This window comes from Melanerpes formicivorus, unplaced genomic scaffold (assembly GCF_026170545.1).
Source record: "Melanerpes formicivorus ecotype bairdi unplaced genomic scaffold, bMelFor1.0.p_v2 SCAF_34, whole genome shotgun sequence".
Lineage (NCBI taxonomy): Eukaryota > Metazoa > Chordata > Aves > Piciformes > Picidae > Melanerpes > Melanerpes formicivorus.
The window spans coordinates 5,118,985-5,140,422 of NW_027142386.1; the positions used below are offsets into that span (position 1 = coordinate 5,118,985).

The following is a 21,438-nucleotide window of genomic DNA, read 5'->3' on the forward strand; positions in this document are numbered from 1 at the left end:
ATCTGTGATGCTGTGAGTCTGTCCTGGGCATCTGCCTAGCACCTGGATCCTCCAGTTCTCAGTGTCCAGGAGGTGTTTTGGTTATAAGAAATGTTTGGTTTCCAGACTGTGCTGCTGTCTGTCTCTCTTGCTTGACTCACACTAGACAGAGGCCCCTTCAGAGGGGCAAAGCAAGCAGGCACACACACCCCCAGCCCCCCTTCAGCTGCTGTTCTCACTGCCTTGGCCTTTGTGCTGCAGTCCCAGTGCCTGCCCTGACTTGCCTCAGGAGACACAGACAGATCCTGCCCCAGATTGCTGCTGTCTGCCTCCTTGCAGCAAGGCTGTGTCACTCCAAAAGCCACACTGCTCCTGCTGGCAGCCTGCTGGGGCTCAGCTTCCCAGGGCCTCACCTGCCAAGCAGGGCTGGGCTGTCTGCCCTGCAGGTGAGCAAATTGCCTTTGCTCTCTGGGCAGTAGCTTGGCAGAGCCCAAAAGGGGCCAGCACCTGGACAAAGCTGCTGGTGACTGCAGTGAGGTCTTTGGCAACAACTGAGACCTTGAGGTGTGAGTTCACAACTCCTCAAAGGTCAATGGAGCCTGGAAGCTGAGAGCTTCCATCCCTGCAGGTGTAGTTGTGTGCTGCACACTCTGCCTCCTGTCTGCCAGACCAGGGGGTGACCATGTGGTGACAGATAATGAATGCTGAGAGTTTCACTCCACTGCTGATGTCTGGCCCCAGCCTCTTGCCCCCCCCAGCTCCTTTAGCTCTTGCTGAGCATTGCTCAGCTCCCCTCTGGGGCTGCTCTTCTGCAGGCTCTCAGCCCCAGGGCTCTCAGCCTTTGCTCCTCACAGAGCTGCTCCAGGCCCCTCAGAAGCTTCCCAGCCTGCCCTGGACTCTCTCCAGCAGAATTTTGTTTCTCTTGAACTGGGGAGTCCAGACCTGGAGCCAGGACTCCAGGCAGGGCAGGAGAGCCTCCCTTGCCCTGCTGCCCACAGTCTTCTCCATGCTCCCCAGGACACCCCTGAGGCCTTCTTGGCCCCCAGGGCACATTGCTGGCTCCTGGGCACCTTCTTGTCCCCCAGCCCTCCCAGCTCCTTCTCCTGGAGCTGCTTCCCAGCAGGTTCCCCCTCAGCTGTGCTGCTGCAGGAGGTTGTTGCTCCCCAGGGGCAGGACCCTGCCCTTGCCCTGCTTGAGCCTCCTGAGGTTCCTCTCCCCCAGCTCTGCAGCCTGCCCAGGTCTCACTGAAGGGCAGCACAGCCTGAGGGGTGTCAGCCACTCCTCCTAGCTTGGGATCTTCACCTCCCAGTGATCAAATCCCATCAATGCCTGGGCAGTGTCTGCTGCTGTGGTTTTCCCACAGACTGGAACAGGAGCAGCAGGTAATGGCTGGCAGAGTTGGGAAGCTCTGCAACCCCACGTTAGGAAGCTCTTAAACCCCCCATGTTAGGAGTTGGAAGTGCTGGGAGGGAGAGGAAGGGTGAAATGCTGCTTGCTGAGTGTGCCTGCAGGCAGATGAGCAGGTTGCACACCCAGGGAATGTGGAGCAGAGCAGAGCAGTCACCAGGCAGCCTTTGGAGGGAGGAAGTCAGCCCTGCTCTGCTGGCTGGAGGAGGGCTGCTGCCAAGTGCACAGAGAGCATCTCAGAGGTCAGCCAGGATGGGAGTTTAGAAAAGTCTTTGTTCATGTTCTAAAGTGGCCCCAGGAGAGCAAAACCTACTAATGACCTCTTGACTGGCAACTCAGGCTCCAGACTGGAAGAGAGGTGAAAGCTGTGGGACTTCAGTGAGAGCAGAAACCAGACCCTCCTGGGCAGCTCTGCTCTGGAGGGGCAAGGGGCAGCTCTGGCTGTTGTTCCTGTGCCCCTTGTACCACCTGGTGAGGAGCACACTGAACTGCCCTGCAAGGAGGTGGGACAGTGCAGGTGGCCACCTGTGGGCTGGGGGAAGGTTTCTGTGGCAGGACATCAGCCTTGCCCTCAAGCAGCAGTGCCTGGAGCTCAGTGTTGTTTCCATGCATGCCCAGTCTGCAGTGGATGCCTTCCCAGGCCACACACTGCTCCTTCAGGAGGCTGACCTGGGGAGTCCTGCTTACCAAAAGGGAGGCCTTGGAGCTGGAAAGGCCATGCTGGGTCAGGGCAGTGTGGGGAGGTTACTGCTTGGGAGGCACATTGATGATCTTCATTGATGATCTGGATGAGGGGATTGAGTCAGTCAGCAGCAGGTTTGCAGGTGACACCAAGCTGGGAGGAGATGTTGGTCAGTGAGAGGGCAGAAGGGCTCTGCAGAGGGACCTCGACCAACTGGACAGATGGGCAGAGGCCAACAGGATGGCATTCAACAAGTCCAAGTGCCAGGGGCTGCACTTTGGCCACAGCAACGCCAGGCAGAGCTACAGGCTGGGGTCAGAGTGGCTGAGAGCTGCCAAACAGAGAGGGACCTGGGGGTGCTGATTGACAGCTGCCTGAACATGAGCCAGCAGTGTGCCCAGGGGGCCAAGAAGGCCAAGGGCATCCTGGCCTGCATCAGGAACAGTGTGGCCAGCAGGAGCAGGGAAGTCCTTGTGCCCTGTGCTCAGCACTGCTTAGGCCACACCTTGAGTCCTGTGTCCAGTTCTGGGCCCCTCAGTTTAAGAAGGACATTGAGAGACTTGAAGGTGTCCAGAGAAGGGCAACAAGGCTGAGGAGAGGCCTTGAGCACAGCCCTGTGAGGAGAGGCTGAGGGAGCTGGGGTTGCTTAGCCTGGAGAAGAGGAGACTCAGGGGAGACCTCATTGCTCTCTACAACTACCTGCAGGGAGGTTGTAGCCAGGTGGGGGTTGGTCTCTTCTCCCAGGCAGCCAGCACCAGGACAGGAGGACACAGTCTCAAGCTGTGCCAGGGGAGGTTTAGGCTGGAGGTGAGGAGAAAGTTCTTCCCAGAGAGAGCTGTTAGCCATTGGGATGTGCTGCCCAGGGAGGTGGTGGAGTCCCCATCCCTGGAGGTGTTCAAGAGGGGATTGGATGTGGCACTTGGTGCCATGATCTAGTCATGAGGTCTGTGGTGCCAGCTTGGACTTGATGATCTTTGAGGTCTCTTCCAACCTTGGTGATACTGTGATACTATGACATGCAGAGGCTAAGCTCATGTAGGTACCAGACCTTGCTTACCTGAGCTGCTGATGCCCTAAACCCACTCCTGGGTGGGAAGATCTCAAGGTGGCTAAGCACACTACTGGGCAGTTAGCTCTTCCACAGTCCTGCAGAGGAGTTCAGATTCTGCACACCAGAGGACAGCTGCTGGCTAGCAGCTGGGCCAAGCCAGCCCTTGGCTGTGCAGAAGAGGTTCTGTGCAAGGTGTGGAAGTGGCTGGGTGCAGGGCTTGCTGCTCCTGGCAGCAGCCTGGGGCAAGAGGGATTCCTGCCCTGGCAGAGCAGAGTCACCTTACAGTGAAGTGGTTCTCTTGGTGGCAACCATCAATAACTGGCTTGGGGTGATCAGTGAGGTGAAAAGTGAGGAGCAGGCCTTCCATTTTGGAAAGGAACAGTCCCTCTGGTCTCACCTTTCTGGTTGCAAGGCTGCAGGAGGCATCAAAGCAGCAGAAAAGGGCTTTGAAACGTGACAGGTTTTGCATTTGACCGAGGGAGGTGGCACAACTGCACTACATCAAGTGGTTTTCTGTGAGCCTGTGAAAAGCAGCAACAACAAGCAGCCCTGATGGCTGTGGAGTTGGTCTTTAAATAGGGAGAAGGAAAAAGCTGGCAACTCCAGACAGGACTGCAGGCTGGCAGTAAAAACCTCAGTGAAGGGGTTTGAATTCAAAAGGAGCAGATTGCAGGACTAAAGGCGGGGTGGGGAGGGGCTTGGGGTTTAGCTGTGGCTTTGCTCTGAGCTGCAGGAGCAAGGCTCTGCTCCTTATCTGAGTTCCCAAGCCTGCAGGCAATTAAAGCACAGTCACCGTTGTATCAATGGAGGCTTTATGAGATGCAGAGGGAATGTAATGAGCTCTTTGCTAGGCCCTTGACCTGCAGGTTATTAGCTGAGGTATGGCTCTGTGGGAGCCCCAGGGCATCTCAGGTTGGCTTCAAAAATAAATTGCTCTGAAATGCTTTCTGCTGCAGGTTTAATAGGCAGGGAATGGTTTTGCTAACACAGGTCACCCCAAGAGCTCAATGTGCAGAGGTTATTTCACTCCAACATTGCCACATGTCTTGGTTTATTAGGCCTTTAAGTGTTCAGTCAAGCTGGAAGGGACCCTCAAAGGGCATCTTGTCCAATCCCCCCCTGTAGGGACACCTCCAGCTAGAGCAGGCTGCCCAGGGACACATCAAACCAGACCTTGGATGTCTGCAGGGTCAGGGCCTCAAACACCTCCCTGGGCAGCCTGTCCCAGTGTCTCCCCAGCCTCACTGTACAGAACTTCCTCCTGATGTCCAGCCTAACTCTGCCCTGCTCCAGTTCCAAACCACTGCCCCTCACCCTATCCCCACAGCCCCTTCTGAGCAGTCCTTCCTCAGCCTTCCTGTAGGTCCCGTGCAGGTATTGAAATGCAGCTCTGAGGTCTCCCTGGAGCCTTCTCCAGGCAGGACAGCCCCAGCTCTCTCAGCCTGTCTTCATAGGAGAGGTTCTCCAGTCCTATGATCATCTTGGTGCCTATGGGCTCAGCAGAATGCCCCAAAGAGACACTGGAGGTTGGCTCAGACTCACAGGATGGCAGCTCTGAAGAATTCTGCCTTGGAAACATCACCAAAGTTTGTGGAGCTGCAGAGCTCATTGCTGTGACAGTGCTGGAAGGATGTGAGCTCTGATTCCTGCAGGCATGCACAGCCCCAGCTGTGAGCTCTGATTCCTGCAGGCATGCACAGCCCCAGATGTGAGCTCTGATTCCTGCAGGCATTCACCCCCCAGATGTGAGCTCTGATTCCTGCAGGCATGCACAGCCCCAGATGTGAGCTCTGATTCCTGCAGGCATTCACCCCCCAGATGTGAGCTCTGATTCCTGCAGGCATTCACTCCCCAGATGTGAGCTCTGATTCCTGCAGGCACTCACCCCCCAGATGTGAGCTCTGATTCCTGCAGGCATTCATCCCCCAGATGTGAGCTCTGATTCCTGCAGGCATTCACCCCCCAGATGTGAGCTCTGATTCCTGCAGGCATGCACAGCCCCAGATGTGAGCTCTGATTCCTGCAGGCATTCACCCCCCAGATGTGAGCTCTGATTCCTGCAGGCATTCACTCCCCAGATGTGAGCTCTGATTCCTGCAGGCATTCACCCCCCAGATGCGAGCTCTGATTCCTGCAGGCATGCACAGCCCCAGATGTGAGCTCTGATTCCTGCAGGCATGCACAGCCCCAGATGTGAGCTCTGATTCCTGCAGGCACTCACCCCCCAGATGTGAGCTCTGATTCCTGCAGGCATTCACCCCCCAGATGTGAACTCTGATTCCTGCAGGCATTCACCCCCCAGATGTGAGCTCTGATTCCTGCAGGCATGCACAGCCCCAGATGTGAGCTCTGATTCCTGCAGGCATGCACAGCCCCAGATGTGAGCTCTGATTCGTGCAGGCATTCACCCCCCAGATGTGAGCTCTGATTCCTGCAGGCACTCACCCCCCAGATGTGAGCTCTGATTCCTGCAGGCATTCACCCCCCAGATGTGAGCTCTGATTCCTGCAGGCATTCACCCCCCAGATGTGAGCTCTGATTCCTGCAGGCATTCACCCCCCAGATGTGAGCTCTGATTCCTGCAGGCATACACAGCCCCAGATGTGAGCTCTGATTCCTGCAGGCATGCACAGCCCAGATGTGAGCTCTGATTCCTGCAGGCACTCACCCCCCAGATGTGAGCTCTGATTCCTGCAGGCATACACAGCCCCAGATGTGAGCTCTGATTCCTGCAGGCATGCACAGCCCCAGCTGTTAGCTCTGATTCCTGCAGGCATGCACAGCCCCAGATGTGAGCTCTGATTCCTGCAGGCATGCACAGCCCCAGATGTGAGCTCTGATTCCTGCAGGCATTCACCCCCCAGATGTGAGCTCTGATTCCTGCAGGCATGCACAGCCCCAGATGTGAGCTCTGATTCCTGCAGGCATTCACCCCCCAGATGTGAGCTCTGATTCCTGCAGGCATGCACAGCCCCAGATGTGAGCTCTGATTCCTGCAGGCATTCACCCCCCAGATGTGAGCTCTGATTCCTGCAGGCATACACAGCCCCAGATGTGAGCTCTGATTCCTGCAGGCATTCACCCCCCAGATGTGAGCTCTGATTCCTGCAGGCATTCACCCCCCAGATGTGAGCTCTGATTCCTGCAGGCATTCACCCCCCCTGCCCCAGAGAATCCCCTCTGAACACCAAGCTGGGGCAGGGTGTTAGAAACAAACTGTTTCATTTCCCTGGCTTGTTTTTCCAATGAAAATGTGATTCCAATTTAAATTGAGTTTCAGAGGGAAACTTTCATCCCAAACACATCTTGGTGTGTGGCTTCAGGTCACACTGCCACGCTCTGAACCCTGCCAGACTCACATCTTGCTGCCTGTGAGGAGCTTCTTGTGTTCAGCTGGACTCAGGGGGGATGTCCACGAGTGTTAGCTCAGGGAAGGTGCTCCTGAGATGCTTTTTTAAGTGCTGCTTGAATGCTGTGAAGCTCAGAGACACAGGCAGAGGCAAGACATTCCATTGCTGCAGCCTGCTGCTTTCCTTCCTTTCCTGCCTTGCAAGGCAGCAAACCCAAGCCCAGCCAGAACTGGTTGCTGTTATGACAGAATCTTAATTCCCCAGAATCCTGTCTGCTGTTATTCCAGTTGCTCTTCACCTCCTGAAATGGATTTCACATTCTTCTGGTGAAGGGCTGCCCTCAGGCACACATGGAAAGCAGCAGAACTGCTTGGGTTTCACCTCAGAGGCCGTGGTGGTTCAGCTGAGATGGCTGCTTCAGAATAGGAGCTCCTCACTCAAAGCAGACCCATCCAGCACCAAACCTCTGCTCCCAGGGGTGCAGGATCACAGAATGTTAGAGGTTGGAAGGGACCTCCAGAGATCATCCAGTCCAACCCCCTGCCAGAGCAGGGTCACCCAGGAACACAGCCAGGTGGTTCAGGAAAGTCTGCAGAGCAGGAGACTCCACAACCTCTCTGGGCAGCCTGCTCCAGGCCTCTGTCTCCCTCACACCAAAGGAGTTTCTCCTCATGTTGAGATGAAACCTTCTGTGTTCCAGATTGATTCCATTGGTCCTTGTCTTATCACTGTGCACCACCAAAAAGAGCTTGGCCCCCTCCACTTGACCCCCAGCCCTCAGATATTGATAGACATTGATCAGATCCTTCTCAGCCTTCTCTTCTCCACACTGAACAGCCCCAGGGCTCAGTCTCTCTTCACAGGGGAGATGCTCAAGTCCCCAGATCATCCTCTTGGCTCTCTGTTGGCCTCTCTCCAGCAGGTCTCTGTCTCTCTGGGACTGGGGAGCCCAGAACTGGACCCAGGATTGCAGCTGTGGCCTCAGCAGGGCAGAGCAGAGGGGCAGGAGAACCTCCCCAGCCCTGCTGGTCACACTCTCATTGCTGCACCCCAGGATCCCATTTGCTCTCTTGGCCCCAAGGGCACTTTGCTGCCCCATGGAGCACTCCAGCTGCTGGCAGTGCCTCAGCACAGCTGTGTGTGCAGGATGTACCTGAAAAGAGCACTGAGAGCTTTGTGCCAGCTGATTTGAGCCTGTGACATCCCAGCCACCAAGGCAGGGCTCACACTGACCTCGGGACAGCACCTGAGGCCTGCCAAGATGCTGCAACCTCTGCCTGTACCTGGAGGATGTGGGGGTGAAGATGCTGGAGTGCTGAAGGCTCCCTCTGACCTCTGCTGCTGTTAGAATTGTGACAACTGAACTTTGAGGATCAGCAGGCAGTGGCATAGCCAGAAGAGACCTGAGCAGATGTTCAGTGGCATGAAGTATAGCCAGCAGGGCCAGGGAGGGGATTCTGCCCCTCTGCTCCACTCTGGTGACACCACACCTGGAGCTCTGGGTCCAGTTCTGGAGCTTCTGCTACAAGGAGGATCTGGAGGTGCTGGAAGGTGTCCAGAGAAGGGCCAGGAGGACGAGCAGAGGGCTGGAGCTGCTCTGCTATGGAGACAGCCTGAGAGAGTTGGGGTTGTGCAGGCTGGAGAGGAGAAGGCTCCCAGGAGACCTCCTTGTGACCTTCCAGTATCTGAAGGGGGCTACAGGAAAGCTGGGGAGGGACTTCTTAGGGTGTCAGGGAGTGATAGGACTGGGGGGGATGGAGCAAAACTAGAAGTGGGGAGATTCAGATTGGCTGTGAGGAAGAAGTTGTTCCCCATGAGGGTGGTGAGAGCCTGGCATAGGCTGCCCAGGGAGGTGGTGGAAGCCTCATCCCTAGAGGTGTTTGCAGCCAGGCTGGAGGTGGCTGTGAGCAACCTGCTGTGGTGTGAGGTGTCCCTGCCCATGGCAGGGGGGTTGGAACTGGCTGAGCCTTGAGCTCCCTTCCAACCCTAACAGTTCTATGGTTCTATGAGTCTAAGTCTTACCACTGTCTTCAGCCTTTGATTCAGATAAGGATCCTTCGTGGTGAATTTCAGGGGCCAGAAGCTTGGTATCAGAAGCAATAACAGAGTTCTGAAGGACACAGAGCTGCTGGAGTGAGCCCAGAGGAGGTCACAGAGATGGAGAACTCCTTCTCCTGTGTGTTTAGGGCCAGCCATGCTTTGTCCCCACAGGTTATTTATTATTTGGTGACAAATTTAGAATAAACCAAACCAGGTTGGAAGAGACCTTCCAGATCATCGTGTCCAACCCATCAACCAATCCAACCCACCCAAACAGCTAACCCATGGCACCAAGCACCCCATCAAGTCTCCTCCTGAACACCTCCAGTGATGGTGACTCCACCACCTCCCCAGGCAGCCCATTCCAATGGGCAATCACTCTCTCTGTGTAGAACTTCTTCCTAACATCCAACCTAAACCTCCCCTGGCACAGCCTGAGGCTGTGTCCTCTTGTTCTGGTGCTGGCTGCCTGGGAGAAGAGACCAACCTCTGCCTGTCTACAACCTCCCTTCAGGTAGTTGTAGAGAGCACTAAGGTCACCCCTGAGTCTCCTCCTCTCCAGGCTAAGCAACCCCAGCTCCCTCAGCCTCTTCTCACAGGGCTGTGCTCCAGACCCCACCTCAGCTTTGCTGCCCTTCTCTGGACTCATTCCAGCAACTCAACCTCCTTCCTAAACTGAGGGGCCCAGAACTGGACACAGCTTAGCTGCACCAGCTTAGGGCTAAACCCCTCTGCTTTTTTGGCCTTCCAAATGCAAGTTGTTTTCCTGAGCTGAGCTGACAGCCTTTCCTCAGCCAGCCTTGAGCACAGCTCCTTGGGCTGTTCCATGGTTCAGTGTTTCCATGAGCACTTTGGGTTCCTCTTCCAAATTTTGATCAAAGAACAAAATACAAATAAAAACCATAGTGAAAAAAAGCCTGGAATGAAAGCAGAGATCTCAAACTGCTTCAGCCCTTCCTGAGCAGCTCTAAGGCTGGGAGGAAGGTTTCAAAATGTCAGTGGAAAGTTTGCAAACTGTTTTAGCAGGCATCTTCTCCTCCTCGCTGCGTGGCTCAGCCCCTGCCTGAGCCTGGTTCTAGCTGTGTTTAAACCCTGGGTACCGACACAGAGTGAGGCCAAGGCTCCAGCTGGAGCTGACAAAATCAAGATAAAGCCACCTCAAAGCAGGTTTCAGGCCACTCTGGGTGATGCCAGCAGCATTTTGTGTGTGGGTAATGTTTTGTTGTCCAGCTCTGTCTCGGTTGTGTTTCCTCCAAGCCTGGTTTCCAGCAGCGACAGCACAGGGTGGATGAGGTTCTAGATGCAGGGTCTGGAGAGCAGGGCTGGGAGCTGGGGGGTTGAGGCTGGAGCAGAGGAGGCTGAGGGAGAGCTCATTGCTCTCTACAGCTCCCTGAGATGAGGCTGGAGCCAGATGGGGGTTGGGCTCTGCTGCCTAGTCTCAGGTGAAGGAAATGGCCTGGAATTGTGCCAGGGCTGGGAAGGGGATTCTCCCTCTCTGCTCCACTCTGGTGAGCCCTTACCTGGAGCTCTGTGTCCAGCTCTGGAGCCTCTATTACAGGAAGGATCTAGAGGTGCTGGAAGGTGTTCAGAGAATGCCACAAGGATGAGCAGAGGGCTGGAGCTGGTCTCCCATGGAGACAGACTGAGAGAGTTGGGGTTGTTCAGTCTGGAGAAGAGAAGGCTCCCAGGAGACCTTCTTGGAGACCTTCTTGTGACCTTCCAGGATCTGAAGGGGGCTACAAGAAAGCTGGGGAGGGATTGTTTATGCTGTCAGGTAATGATAGGACTGGGGGGGATGGAGCAAAACTAGAAGTGGGGAGATTCAGATTGGATGTGTGGAGGAAGTTGTTCCCCAGGAGGGTGGTGAGAGACTGGCACCCAGGGAGGTGGTGGAAGCCTCCTGCCTGGAGGTGTTTGCAGCCAAGCTGGATGTGGCTGTGAGCAACCTGCTGTGGTGTGAGGTGTTCCCCCCATGGCAGGGGGTTGGAACTGGCTGAGCCTTGAGCTCCCTTCCAGCCCTGACAATTCTGTGATTCTGCCTTGTGGAGTTAATGCTTCTGCTGTAGAATCACCCTGGCTCCTGTGCTGGGGGTGTGTGTCTGTGTGTCTCTGTGTCTCTGTGTGTGTCTCTGTGTGTGTCTGTGTCTCTGTGTGTATGTGTGTGTTCAAATGTCCTAGCAAAGCTCATGGCAGCGCCACCCTGACTCAGCACAGCTAAGAAGAGCAGGATGACCTGAGCCATGGGTCTATGGAGAGCTCAGGAGAGCGACCTGAGCCATGGCTCTGTGGAGAGCTCAGGAGTCTGACCTGAGCCATGGCTCTGTGGAGAGCTCAGGAGTCTGACCTGAGCCATGGGTCTATGGAGAGCTCAGGAGAGCGACCTGAGCCATGGGTCTGTGGAGAGCTCAGGAGTCTGACCTGAGCCATGGGTCTGTGGAGAGCTCAGGAGTCTGACCTGAGCCATGGGTCTGTGGAGAGCTCAGGAGAGTGACCTGAGCCATGGGTCTGTGGAGAGCTCAGGAGTCTGACCTGAGCCATGGGTCTGTGGAGAGCTCAGGAGTCTGACCTGAGCCATGGGTCTGTGGAGAGCTCAGGAGTCTGACCTGAGCCATGGGTCTGTGCAGAGCTCAGGAGAGTGACCTGAGCCATGGGTCTGTGGAGAGCTCAGGAGAGTGACCTGAGCCATGGGTCTGTGGAGAACTCAGGAGAGTGACCTGAGCCATGGGTCTGTGGAGAGCTCAGGAGTCTGACCTGAGCCATGGGTCTGTGGAGAGCTCAGGAGTCTGATCTGAGCCATGGGTCTGTGGAGAGCTCAGGAGTCTGACCTGAGCCATGGGTCTGTGCAGAGCTCAGGAGAGTGACCTGAGCCATGGGTCTGTGGAGAGCTCAGGAGAGTGACCTGAGCCATGGGTCTGTGGAGAGCTCAGGAGAGTGACCTGAGCCATGGGTCTGTGGAGAGCTCAGGAGTCTGACCTGAGCCATGGGTCTGTGGAGAGCTCAGGAGAGTGACCTGAGCCATGGGTCTGTGGAGAGCTCAGGAGAGTGACCTGAGCCATGGCCCTGGAGACCTTGCTTTGAGTTTTCTGTTTGCAGTAAATTTGGATTCCAGCAGTGCTTTCAGATTTGTACTGCTAGAGGGGAGAAGAGTCAGGAAGGAAGGAGCATGCTTGACCTGCAGTGGAATGTTGTGTTGTGAGCTCCTGTGGCAGTCTGGCTTTCAGTCTTTACCACACTCTGAGCTCAGAGTAGCAGACTAATGCTGGTCTGAAGTGAAACCAGCACTGTGCATCACTGTGAGGCTCTGAAGAGCAGGACAGAACCTGCAGCTCTCTGGGAAGTGAACTTGAGGTCTCAGCCTCTTTCCAATGAGTGGGGGTGGGGGTGGGGGGGTCAGTTACCACATTTGGATGTCTGAGGGAAGAGGGGAAGTGCACTTTGCCTGAAAACCACATGGAGCATGGCAGAGGCCTTTGGGCATGTTCCTGCCTGGGAGCAGGATGCACAGGAGAGGTACTGTGGAGGGGGAGGTTTTGTGTCCATCCTGCTCACATTTTCTCTGTGTTTCTCTTCCAGTCAGATGGAACCATCCTGGCTATTGCTCTGTTGATCCTCTTCCTCTTGCTGGCACTGGCTCTGCTCTGGTGGTTCTGGCCTCTGTGCTGCACAGTGGTAAGTGACAGAAAGCCTCAGCATAAAATAGCAACTCAGTGCTGCCTGAGGGTCAGAGAGGAGTGGGAAGGAGGCAAAGCTTCCCAGTAAGGAAGAGCACAGCAGTGGTCACTGAACAAGAGGCTGTTCCAGCCACTGCTGCCTCTGCTTTGTGCTCCTGTTTCATCAGCCTGACACTTGGATTGGCCCCATGCAGCAGCAGTGCTGCTCGCAGGCAAACCTTGCCAGGAGCCTGCCAGTTTTATCCACCATGGAGATGGTTTGCAGAGGTGCCAGGGCTGCCAGGAAAGGCTTCTGCATTTCCAGTCCCTGTGTCACTGTCCCAGTGCTGGAGGGCTCCTGTAGCAGGGCAGGAGGTGTCCATGCTGAGCCCAGGATGGAGTCCTGACTCAGGGACAAGGAAAAGACATTTCTAAGGCTGCAGAGTTGTGCAAGAGTCACTCTTTGTTTTTTCCTTCTGCCTCAGCCTGTCTGAAAAAGTCAAAAAGCCAATTGTCAGCTCCAGCCAGAGTGTGGCTGTGCCTCACTGAGCACACTGTGCTTGCTCACAAGATGTTCTGCAGTCACAGAGCTACCAGGAATTCAAAAAGGCAGGCAGAGATCAGAAGAAAACAGCAGAGAAGGAGGAGGTCAAGGCAGGCAAGAAGGACATCAAGGGCTTGAGAGAAGCTTTTCTCTTACACATGACCCTGGGGCTGCCTTGGCCAAGGAATATGAGGGCAGGAGCTGATCCTTGTGGAACACACCAGGGAGTGAAGCTCTGCCCTGCTTTGGGTCTGGTTTGTGCTGCAAACAGAGAACAAGAATGAAGGCTGTTAAATGTCAACAGAACTGGAGCCTGGGTTTGGTGCCTGCCTTCCTGTTGCTTCTTGTTAAGGCTGCCCAAAGTAGCTCCAGCTTCTGGCTCACTGTCACTCTTCCTGGTTTTAAATCACTTTACCCAGTGTTGTAAACTTGCATCAAGTTGTACCAAGCCTACAACCCAGAGCTTTGGAGCCACAAACTGCAGGAGCAGCCACATTTGGAGGGCAGTCTCTGTGGTGAGCTTTGCTTCTCTATCCAGAGCAAGGGTGGAAATCTCACAGGAAGAGGCTCAGTTGTCTGTTCCTGATTCTGGCTGCAAATGCCAGGGGGTAAAAGGCTTCTTTTCACCTCTGTCCTAACAGCAGGCAACAATGGTGGCAACAGAAGGACTTCTCTGTCTCAAAAGGGGAAAAGGATCCTAGCCCAGGAGCTGGCAGGGCTCACTGAAGGAGCTTTAAACTGGATGGGAAGGGGGAAAGGCACAAAGCCAGGCTGGTGAGAAATAAACCCTAGGGCAGCACAGCAGTGGTCGGAGGATGGGGTGGTCCTGAGGGCTGTCAGTGCCCTAGCAGGGGAGGCAGGGAATGGAGACCCACCTGGCAGCAAGGGGCACTGATGAATGGGCAACCACAGGAGCACCTGAGAAGAGCCAAGCAGAAATTGGTTCTTATCCCTCCAAAAAGGAGGCAAGACTGAAGTGCATCCATGCATGCAGCTTGGGCAGCAAAGAGGAGGAGCTGGAAGCCAACGTGTGTCAGGAGAGCTATGGTCTAGAGGCCATCACAGAAAGGTGGTGGAATGGCTGCAGTGCTGCAAGCAATAGCAAGCTCCCAGGGGTGCTGAGGCAGCTGCTGGAAGTGCTCACAGGACAATTCCCATCACTGCCCAGCAGTCCTGGCCAGCTGGGGAGGTCCCAGCTGACTGGAGACTGGCAAGTGTGATCCCATTTGCATGAAGGGCTGGAAGGAGGACCCAGGGAAGCACAGAGCTGTCAGTGAGACCTCAGTGTTGGGGAAGGAGCTGGAATGTAACTTGAGGGCCATTTTTGATCATGTGCAGGTCCTGCTTGATGACCCTGAGCTCCTTCCACACCAAGGTGACTCCAGTAGTGGATGAGGAACAGGCTGTGGATGATGTTCTTCTGGGCTTCAGTGAAGCCTTGGACAGTTTTGGGCTCCCCACCACAAGAAGGACTTTGAGGGCTGGAGCAGGGCCAGAGAAGGGCAACAGAGCTGGGGAAGGGCCTGGAGAACAGGGCTGGGGAGGAGCAGCTGAGGGAGCTGGGGGGGTTGAGGCTGGAGCAGAGGAGGCTGAGGGAGAGCTCATTGCTCTCTGCAGCTCCTGAGAGGAGGCTGGAGCCAGGTGGGGGTTGGGCTCTGCTCCCCACTATCAGGTGCTAGGAGAGGCAATGGCCTGGAATTGTGCCAGGGGAGGCTTAGGTTGGAGATGAGAAAAAAATTCTTTGCTGCAGGAGTGGTCAGGGCCTGGCAGAGGCTGGTCAGGGCCTGGCAGAGGCTGGTCAGGGCCTGGCCCAGGCTGCCCAGGGAGGTGGTGGAGTCCCCAGCCCTGGAGGTGTTCCAGAACCCTGTGGCCATGGCCCTTGGGCCATGGTTTGGTGTCCTTGGTGGTGCTGGGTTGCTGGTTGGGCTGGATGCTCTCAGAGGGCTTTTCCAACCCAACCAATTCCATGGTTCTGTGATTCTGTGACATGAAAAGCAGAAGGGAGGTAAACACTGATGTGGACTTCTCAGGATAATAAACAACTGAGTTCTAAAAATGGAGAAAGGGCTGGCAGGGGAGCTCCAAGCCTGAACACCCTGGTACCTTTCCAGAGGCTTTGGTCCAACTGCTTTGTTGGCACATCTGCATGAACAGCAGTGGAGGTGTACCCTGTGGAGATGTCTGTGCTGGGCTTGGGTGGAGAAATGAGGTGCTAGAAAGGAAAGGCTCTGAGTGGTGCTGCCATTCCAAGGAGAAGGATGAAGCTGAGAGGAAAAAGGCATCAATAAACCCAGCAGGTCCTGGAGCAAAGGCAACAAGGAGCTGTGGATTCAAAGGGGAGGAAGGGAGTGCTCCAGGGGAATGCTGTGAGGATGGTGGCCACCTAACAACCTTCCTGAGATGTGAGAAACACAGCTTCAGATAAGCAAGGTGTGTGCAGCAAGGACAGGGAGTCTCTTGTCCACAGCAAACTTGAGGAGCTTAATATTTTCCAGACTTCAATTCTGTCCCTAAAATATTTGCTGGAGATAAAAGCTTTTCCTCACCCTCTCTCCTCCTTTACCTCCCACATTCCCTCTCAGCAAGGTCTCCAAGGGGGGGACTTTCTCACTGATAGTTTCCAAATGTAAGTCAGACACATCCCTGCTGCCCAGATTAGAACTCCAGAGCCTGGCTGAGGTCTGTGCCCTCTGCCTGGGGTGGCAGGCAGCTGTGCTTGGCAGCTGGGACACCTCTCTGTGTGTCACTTAGCAACCATCCTCTCAAAGGTAAGGTTATTCATAGAATCATGGAATGGGCTGGGTTGGAAGAGACATTAAAGCTCATCCAGTGCCAACCCCCTGCCATGGGCAGGGACACCTCCCACCAGCCCAGGCTGCTCAGGGCCTCAGCCAGCCTGGCCTGGAGCACCTCCAGGCAGGAGGCAGCCACAGCCTCCCTGGGCAGCCTGTGCCAGGCTCTCCCCACCCTCACGCTCAACAATTTCTTCCTCATCTCCACTCTCAGTCTCCCCTCTCCCAGCTCAAAGCCATTGTCCCTCAGCCTGGCACCCCCAGCCCTTGTCCAAAGTCCCTCCCCAGCTCCCCTGGAGCCCTTCAGGTACTGCAAGGCTGCTCTGAGGTCTCCCTGGAGCCTTCTCCTCTCCAGCCTGCACAGCCCCAACTCTCCCAGCCTGTCCCCACAGGGGAGGTTCTGCAGTCTCTGATCACCTTGGTGGCCTCCTCTGGAGCCTCTCCAGCAGCTCCAGGTCCTTGTGCTGGGGCCCAGAGCTGGAGGCAGTGCTGCAGCTGGGGGCTGAGCAGAGCAGAGCAGAGGGGCAGAATCCCCTCCCTGTGCTGCTGCTCTCCCTGCTCTGGCTGCAGCTCAGCACTCAGCTGCCTCTGGGCTGCCAGGGCCCAGTGCTGGCTCCTGGGGAATTTGTCACCACCTGACCCCCCCAAGGCCTTCTCCTGCAGGCTGCTCTCAGCCACTCTTCCTGTAACAAAGAGGAGCACCCAGGCTGCTCAGGGTGAGGAACCAGGCAGCAGAGCAGGGTTTATTTGCTGCCTTGGTGGTGGCACATGAAGGAATGTGGAATGTGCAGAAGCACAAAGTGAATTAAGGGCAGAGGAACTGACTTGCACAAGAGACAAGAGGGGCAGGCAAGCAGCAACCTCTAATAATGTAAGCCCAGAGCCAGGGACACTGCTGTGGAGTGCAGCCCAGGGATGGCTGTTTGGGTGTCCAGGGAAAGGAAAAAATAACCAAGAGAGACAAACCCCAACAGACTGTTTTCTTCCCAAGCATAAATGTGAGTGACAAGCACTCTTCTAAACCCTGCACTCCCTCTTGGCAGGCTTTGTAATTAACTAGGAGTCCTTGTTATCCAGCAGTTCTTCAGGAAAGACACCAAGCCAGCTCCATCCCTGGAGTAAATGGCCTGGAGTCAAAGCCTTGCTCCAGAGAGCTATCTGGAGCCCAGTATCTGCTTGGCATGGGCCCATGCAGGAGGGCTGCTTCCAAGTATAACCAAGTTTATTGGTCTCAGAAGTATTCTGGGCTGAAGTCTGGAATTCACCACTCAGTTTACAGTAGATGCAGTTGTTGCTTGGTGGGGCAGGACAATAATGAGGTCTTTGCTGTGCCTGATAGCAGCACAGGCAACATTTCCCTTTGGTATCTGGGGAGGGGAATAGGACAAAAGTGTGGGAGCCAGGTGCTGACCTTTCAGGAAGGTCAGTGCTGGGCAACCTGTTCCAGTCTTTCCCCACCCTCACTCTCAACTTCTTCATCTCCAGTCTCAGCCTCCCCTCTCCCAGCTCAAAGCCATTCTCCCTCATCCTCCACTCCCAGCCCTTGCCCAAAGTCCCTCCCCAGCTCTCCTGGAGCCCCTTCAGGTACTGGAAGGCTGCTCTGAGATCTCCCCAGAGCCTTATTGAACAACAAAAGGGAACAAGGACAGATGATTCTGCTGAGCTGGCAACCCCAGCACTGTGCCTGTGAGAAGAATGATGGCAAGGACAAAGCTACCTTCAAGAGGATGACCTCTGAGCAGAGCAGAGCTGAAACCCAGCAGATGCCAGATCCTGGCCACCTTGATGAGCATTTTGCTGTGGTCCTCCTGTTCCTTCTCTTTCCTGATCATAGTTGAAGGACTCCAAGTGCTCAGAAGGAGCTGTGGGGGTAGGATGAGGGACAATGGTTTGAAACTGGAGCAGGGCAGAGTGAGGTTTGACATCAGGAGAAGCTCTGCACAGGGAGGCTGGGGAGACACTGGAACAGGCTGCCCAGGGCTGGGGCTGAGGCTCCATCCCTGGAGCCATTCAAGCTCAGCCTGGCTGTGTCCCTGGGCAGCCTGCTGCAGCTGGAGCTGTCCCTGCTGAGTGCAGGGGTTGGAGAGGATGCCCTTGGAGGGTCCCTTCCAACCTGCTGCACTCTGTGACTCTGTGACACTGCAGAGCATATCAGCAGAAATATCTCTGTGGTGCAGCTGAGGCTCAAGGCATTTCCCCACCTTCTCCTATGCCACATCTCCTCATGGCTTTGTGAGGTAAACACAGAATCACAGAATTGGTTGGGTTGGGAAAGCCTCTGAGATCACCCAACCCAATACCACCAAGGACACCAAACCATGGCCCCAGGTGCCATGCCCACAGGTTTCTTGAACACCTCCAGGCATGGGGACTCCACCACCTCCCTGGGCAGCCTGGGCCAGGCCCTGACCACCCTGCAGCAAAGGTATTTTTCCTCATCCCCTCCCTTACCATCCATGCAGTACTCTGCAGGCTGCGTCCATTGCCCACCCCAGCCTCTCATCACCTCACTCATTTTTGTGCTGCAGCTGTTTGAGAGGCAGGGCTGTGGCTGGCAGAGCAGTGAGGTGTTGGGGTTTAAGCCTCTGACACCACTTCCAGCTTTAAAGCTGTTTTTCTGGAAGGAAGCATGGAAGAACCCAGCAATTTGTTTGGCTCTCAGTCTGGGCTGCAGCTGAGCAGAGGTTTTGGAAACAGAACTCTGGCTGGAGAAACTACAGAAAATGTATATTGAAACCACATGAAAAATCGTGGCTGGAGTGGAGGAAGAGGAGGGGTGGCAATGGGCAGAGCCCTCAGCAGCCCTCAGGAGTCATTACATGGCAGGGTGCAGGTCGGCTCCGTGGAGATGCCTTGCAAGGGTCCCCCTGTGGCCATCCCCACATCCCAGCTCCCAGCTGCACCAGGCACACTTTGCCTGCAGTTGGGATGGTTTGGGGAGCACAGGATCAGGAATCATCTGACACAATGAGGCAGACCAGGAGAAGGAGAGACACAACCCTGCAGGCAGAAGTGTTGAGGGTGGTGCTCAGCTCTGGGCCACTCACTGCAGGAAGGACACTGAGGGGCTGGAGCCTGCCAGAGAAGGGCAATGAGGCTGCAGAAGGGCCTGGAGCCCCTGGGCTGTGAGGAGGGGCTGAGGGAGCTGGGGGGGGGGGGTCAGGCTGGAGAAGAGGAGGCTGAGGGATACCTCATTGCTCCCTGCAGCTCCCTGATGGGAGGTTGGAGCAAGCAGGGGACAGCCTCTGCTCCTTGGGGGCAAACAGGAGCAGAGGAAATGGTCCCAAGCTGCCCCAAGGGAGGTTCAGGCTGGAGCTCAGGAAATCTTTCTGCCCTGGAAGGGCTCTCAGACACTGGAATGCTCTGCCCAGGGCAGTGCTGCAGTCCCCATCCCTGGGGGTGTTCCAGCAGTGTGGAGCTGGTGCTTAGGGTCATGGTTTGGTGGGGACCCTGCAGTGCTGGGGGCAGGGTTGGAGTGGCTGAGCTTGGAGATCTCTCCCAAGCAGATCTCTTCTGTGATTGTTTGACCCCACAGCCACTACCTTGGGGTCAGATCTGAGCTCTTGAGGCAAGCACTTGCTCACCTGGTAGCCTGTGGTGGAGTCCCTTTCTCTGGAGACTTTCCAAACCCTCTTGGCTGTGTTCCTGTGTGCCCTGCCCTGGGTGACCCTGCTCTGGCAGGGGGCTGGACTGGATGATCTCTGGAGGTCACTTCCAACCCCTGCCATGCTGTGGTTCTGTGAAACCTTCCTCTCCCCAACTCATAACTAAAGAATGAAACTGTCACAGGACTCAGAGGAGGTCAAAGCTATAAATATGTGAGAGGAAAAATAAAAGGATGAGTCAGATGGGTCAGAGTTAATGCTCTTAAAGCCTTTGCTTGTTAGCACAGCAAAAATCCAGGCCCTGTATTTTCCAGAGAGTGAAGGTAAATAAGACAAAACAGCTGCTCAGCCTCTGCATGCTGCCTCCCCAGATTGTAGTCCTAACTGAGGCTTTATTTCTCACTTGGTGCTGCTCACAGAATGACAGAAAGGCTTGGGCTGGAAGGGACCTTAAAGCTCAGCCAGCTCCAACCCCCTGCCATGGGCAGGGACACCTCCCACCAGCCCAGGCTGCTCAAGGCCTCAGCCAGCCTGGCCTGGAACACCCCTAGGCAGGAGGCAGCCACAGCCTCCCTGGGCAACCTGTGCCAGGCTCTCCCCACCCTCACTCTCAACAATTTCTTCCTCATCTCCACTCTCAGTCTCCCCTCTCCCAGCTCAAAGCCATTGTCCCTCAGCCTGGCACTCCCAGCCCTTGTCCAAAGTCCCTCCCCAGCTCTCCTGGAGCCCCTGCAGGTACTGGAAGGCTGCTCTGACATCTCCCTGGAGCCTTCTCTTCTCCAGGCTGAGCAGTCCCAGCTCTGCTCATGGAGCCTTCCTTTTAAATGATGAACTGCTGCAGCTTCCAGCAGATCCTCTTCCCTGACATGAAACACATTGCCCCAATTTATCATCCCAAACTCCAGGGACTGAGTATGTGCTTGCTGGACACTGTAAGCCAGGGGAGTTTTCTGGTCTCCCAAGATGGAAAACATCCTAGACACATTCCTGGACCATGCAGGATCTGGATTCAATGTGTTGCTGAATGGCTGCACCAAAGCAGCCCTCTGCGGTGCTTTTAAACTGCTGAGGGGTGGCTGATGGCTCTGCTTTGGCACTGGGCTGCTCAGCACAAACTGCTGCTGCCCCAGCAGCCTCTGGCATCAGCCACAGACCTCTGTCACTCACCTGTGGTGAGGTCTGTGATGGCAGGCAACAGGAAGGCAAAGAATTGCTTTGAGGTCCTGAATTTCCACAGCTAGGTGTGTGGAAGACCTGATAGCTACCCTGAGAGCTCCTCCCTCTGCTGACAAAATCCTGTGGCCTCCTCTCCATCCTTTACTACTGGAAAACAAAAGACTCCATTGGAAGGGTTTGGCAGCTCCAGTGTCCCCAGCATGAGGAGGACACAGAGCTGTGGAGGAGGCCACAAAGATGCTCCAAGGGCTGGAGCAGCTCTACTCTGAGCACAGGCTGAGGGAGCTGGGGCTGTGCAGCCTGCAGAGGAGAAGGCTCCAGGGGGGCTTCAGAGCTGCCTGCCAGGACCTGAAGGGATCCTGCAGGAAGGCTGCAGGGGAATTTTTCCTGAGGGTGTCTAGAGCCAGGCCAGGGGGGAATGGTTTGAAGCTAAGGCAGAGCAGGGTTAGAGTGGAGCTGAGGAAGCTCTTTAGTGTGAGGGTGGTGAGAGTCTGGCCCAGGCTGCCCAGGGAGGCTGTGGCTGCCTCCTGCCTGGGGGTGTTGAAGGCCAGGCTGGATGAGGCCTTGAGCAGCTGAGTGTAGTTGAGAGGTGTCCCTGCCCATGGTGGGGAGTTGGAGCAGATGATCTCTGAGGTCCCTTCCCACCTAATACATTCTGTGGTTCATGATTCTGTGATGCAGAAGCCCTCAGGTGCTCCTCACCTACTGAGCAAAGCTGGTTGGTGAGTGATCCATGGCCCTGCTTCCAGGCACAGGGACAGGGCATTTGCAGCAGCAATCAGAGGAATGGTTTGGGGTTATCCAAACAATCACAGCACACATGAACAAACACTACAGCCCTGCCAAGCCCAACTGGCCTCAGCCTTTAGCTTGGCCCAGCACAATCCCAGCTGATTGCATTCAGCAGGTCCATGTGTGTCAGCTGGCCAGGCAGAAGAGAAGCAGCCACGAGCAAAACCTGTGGCCAGCATGGGCTGCACCCTTACCAGGTTCCCTCTGGTGCCATTTTCATTCTGCTGCTTGAGGAACTGTTTCTGTTCCCTGGAGCAGGCTGCCCAGAGAGGCTGAGGAGTCTCCTTTGCTGGAGACTTTCAAGCCCCACCTGGATGTGTTCTGTGTGACCTGCCCTGGGGGATCCTGCTCTGGCAGGGGGGTTGGACTG

General features: G+C 55.6%; 1 protein-coding gene across 1 annotated transcript in view; it reads left to right on the forward strand.

Annotated features, from left to right (window-relative positions):
• ANTXR1 (ANTXR cell adhesion molecule 1) overlaps positions 1–21,438 on the forward strand; it is a 126,319-nt gene that overhangs the window by 61,559 nt on the left and 43,322 nt on the right. The window contains exon 13 of the mRNA XM_068156574.1: positions 12,083–12,178. Within this exon, the coding sequence (XP_068012675.1) occupies positions 12,083–12,178 (96 nt within the window). The remainder of the gene's footprint in view (positions 1–12,082; positions 12,179–21,438) is intronic.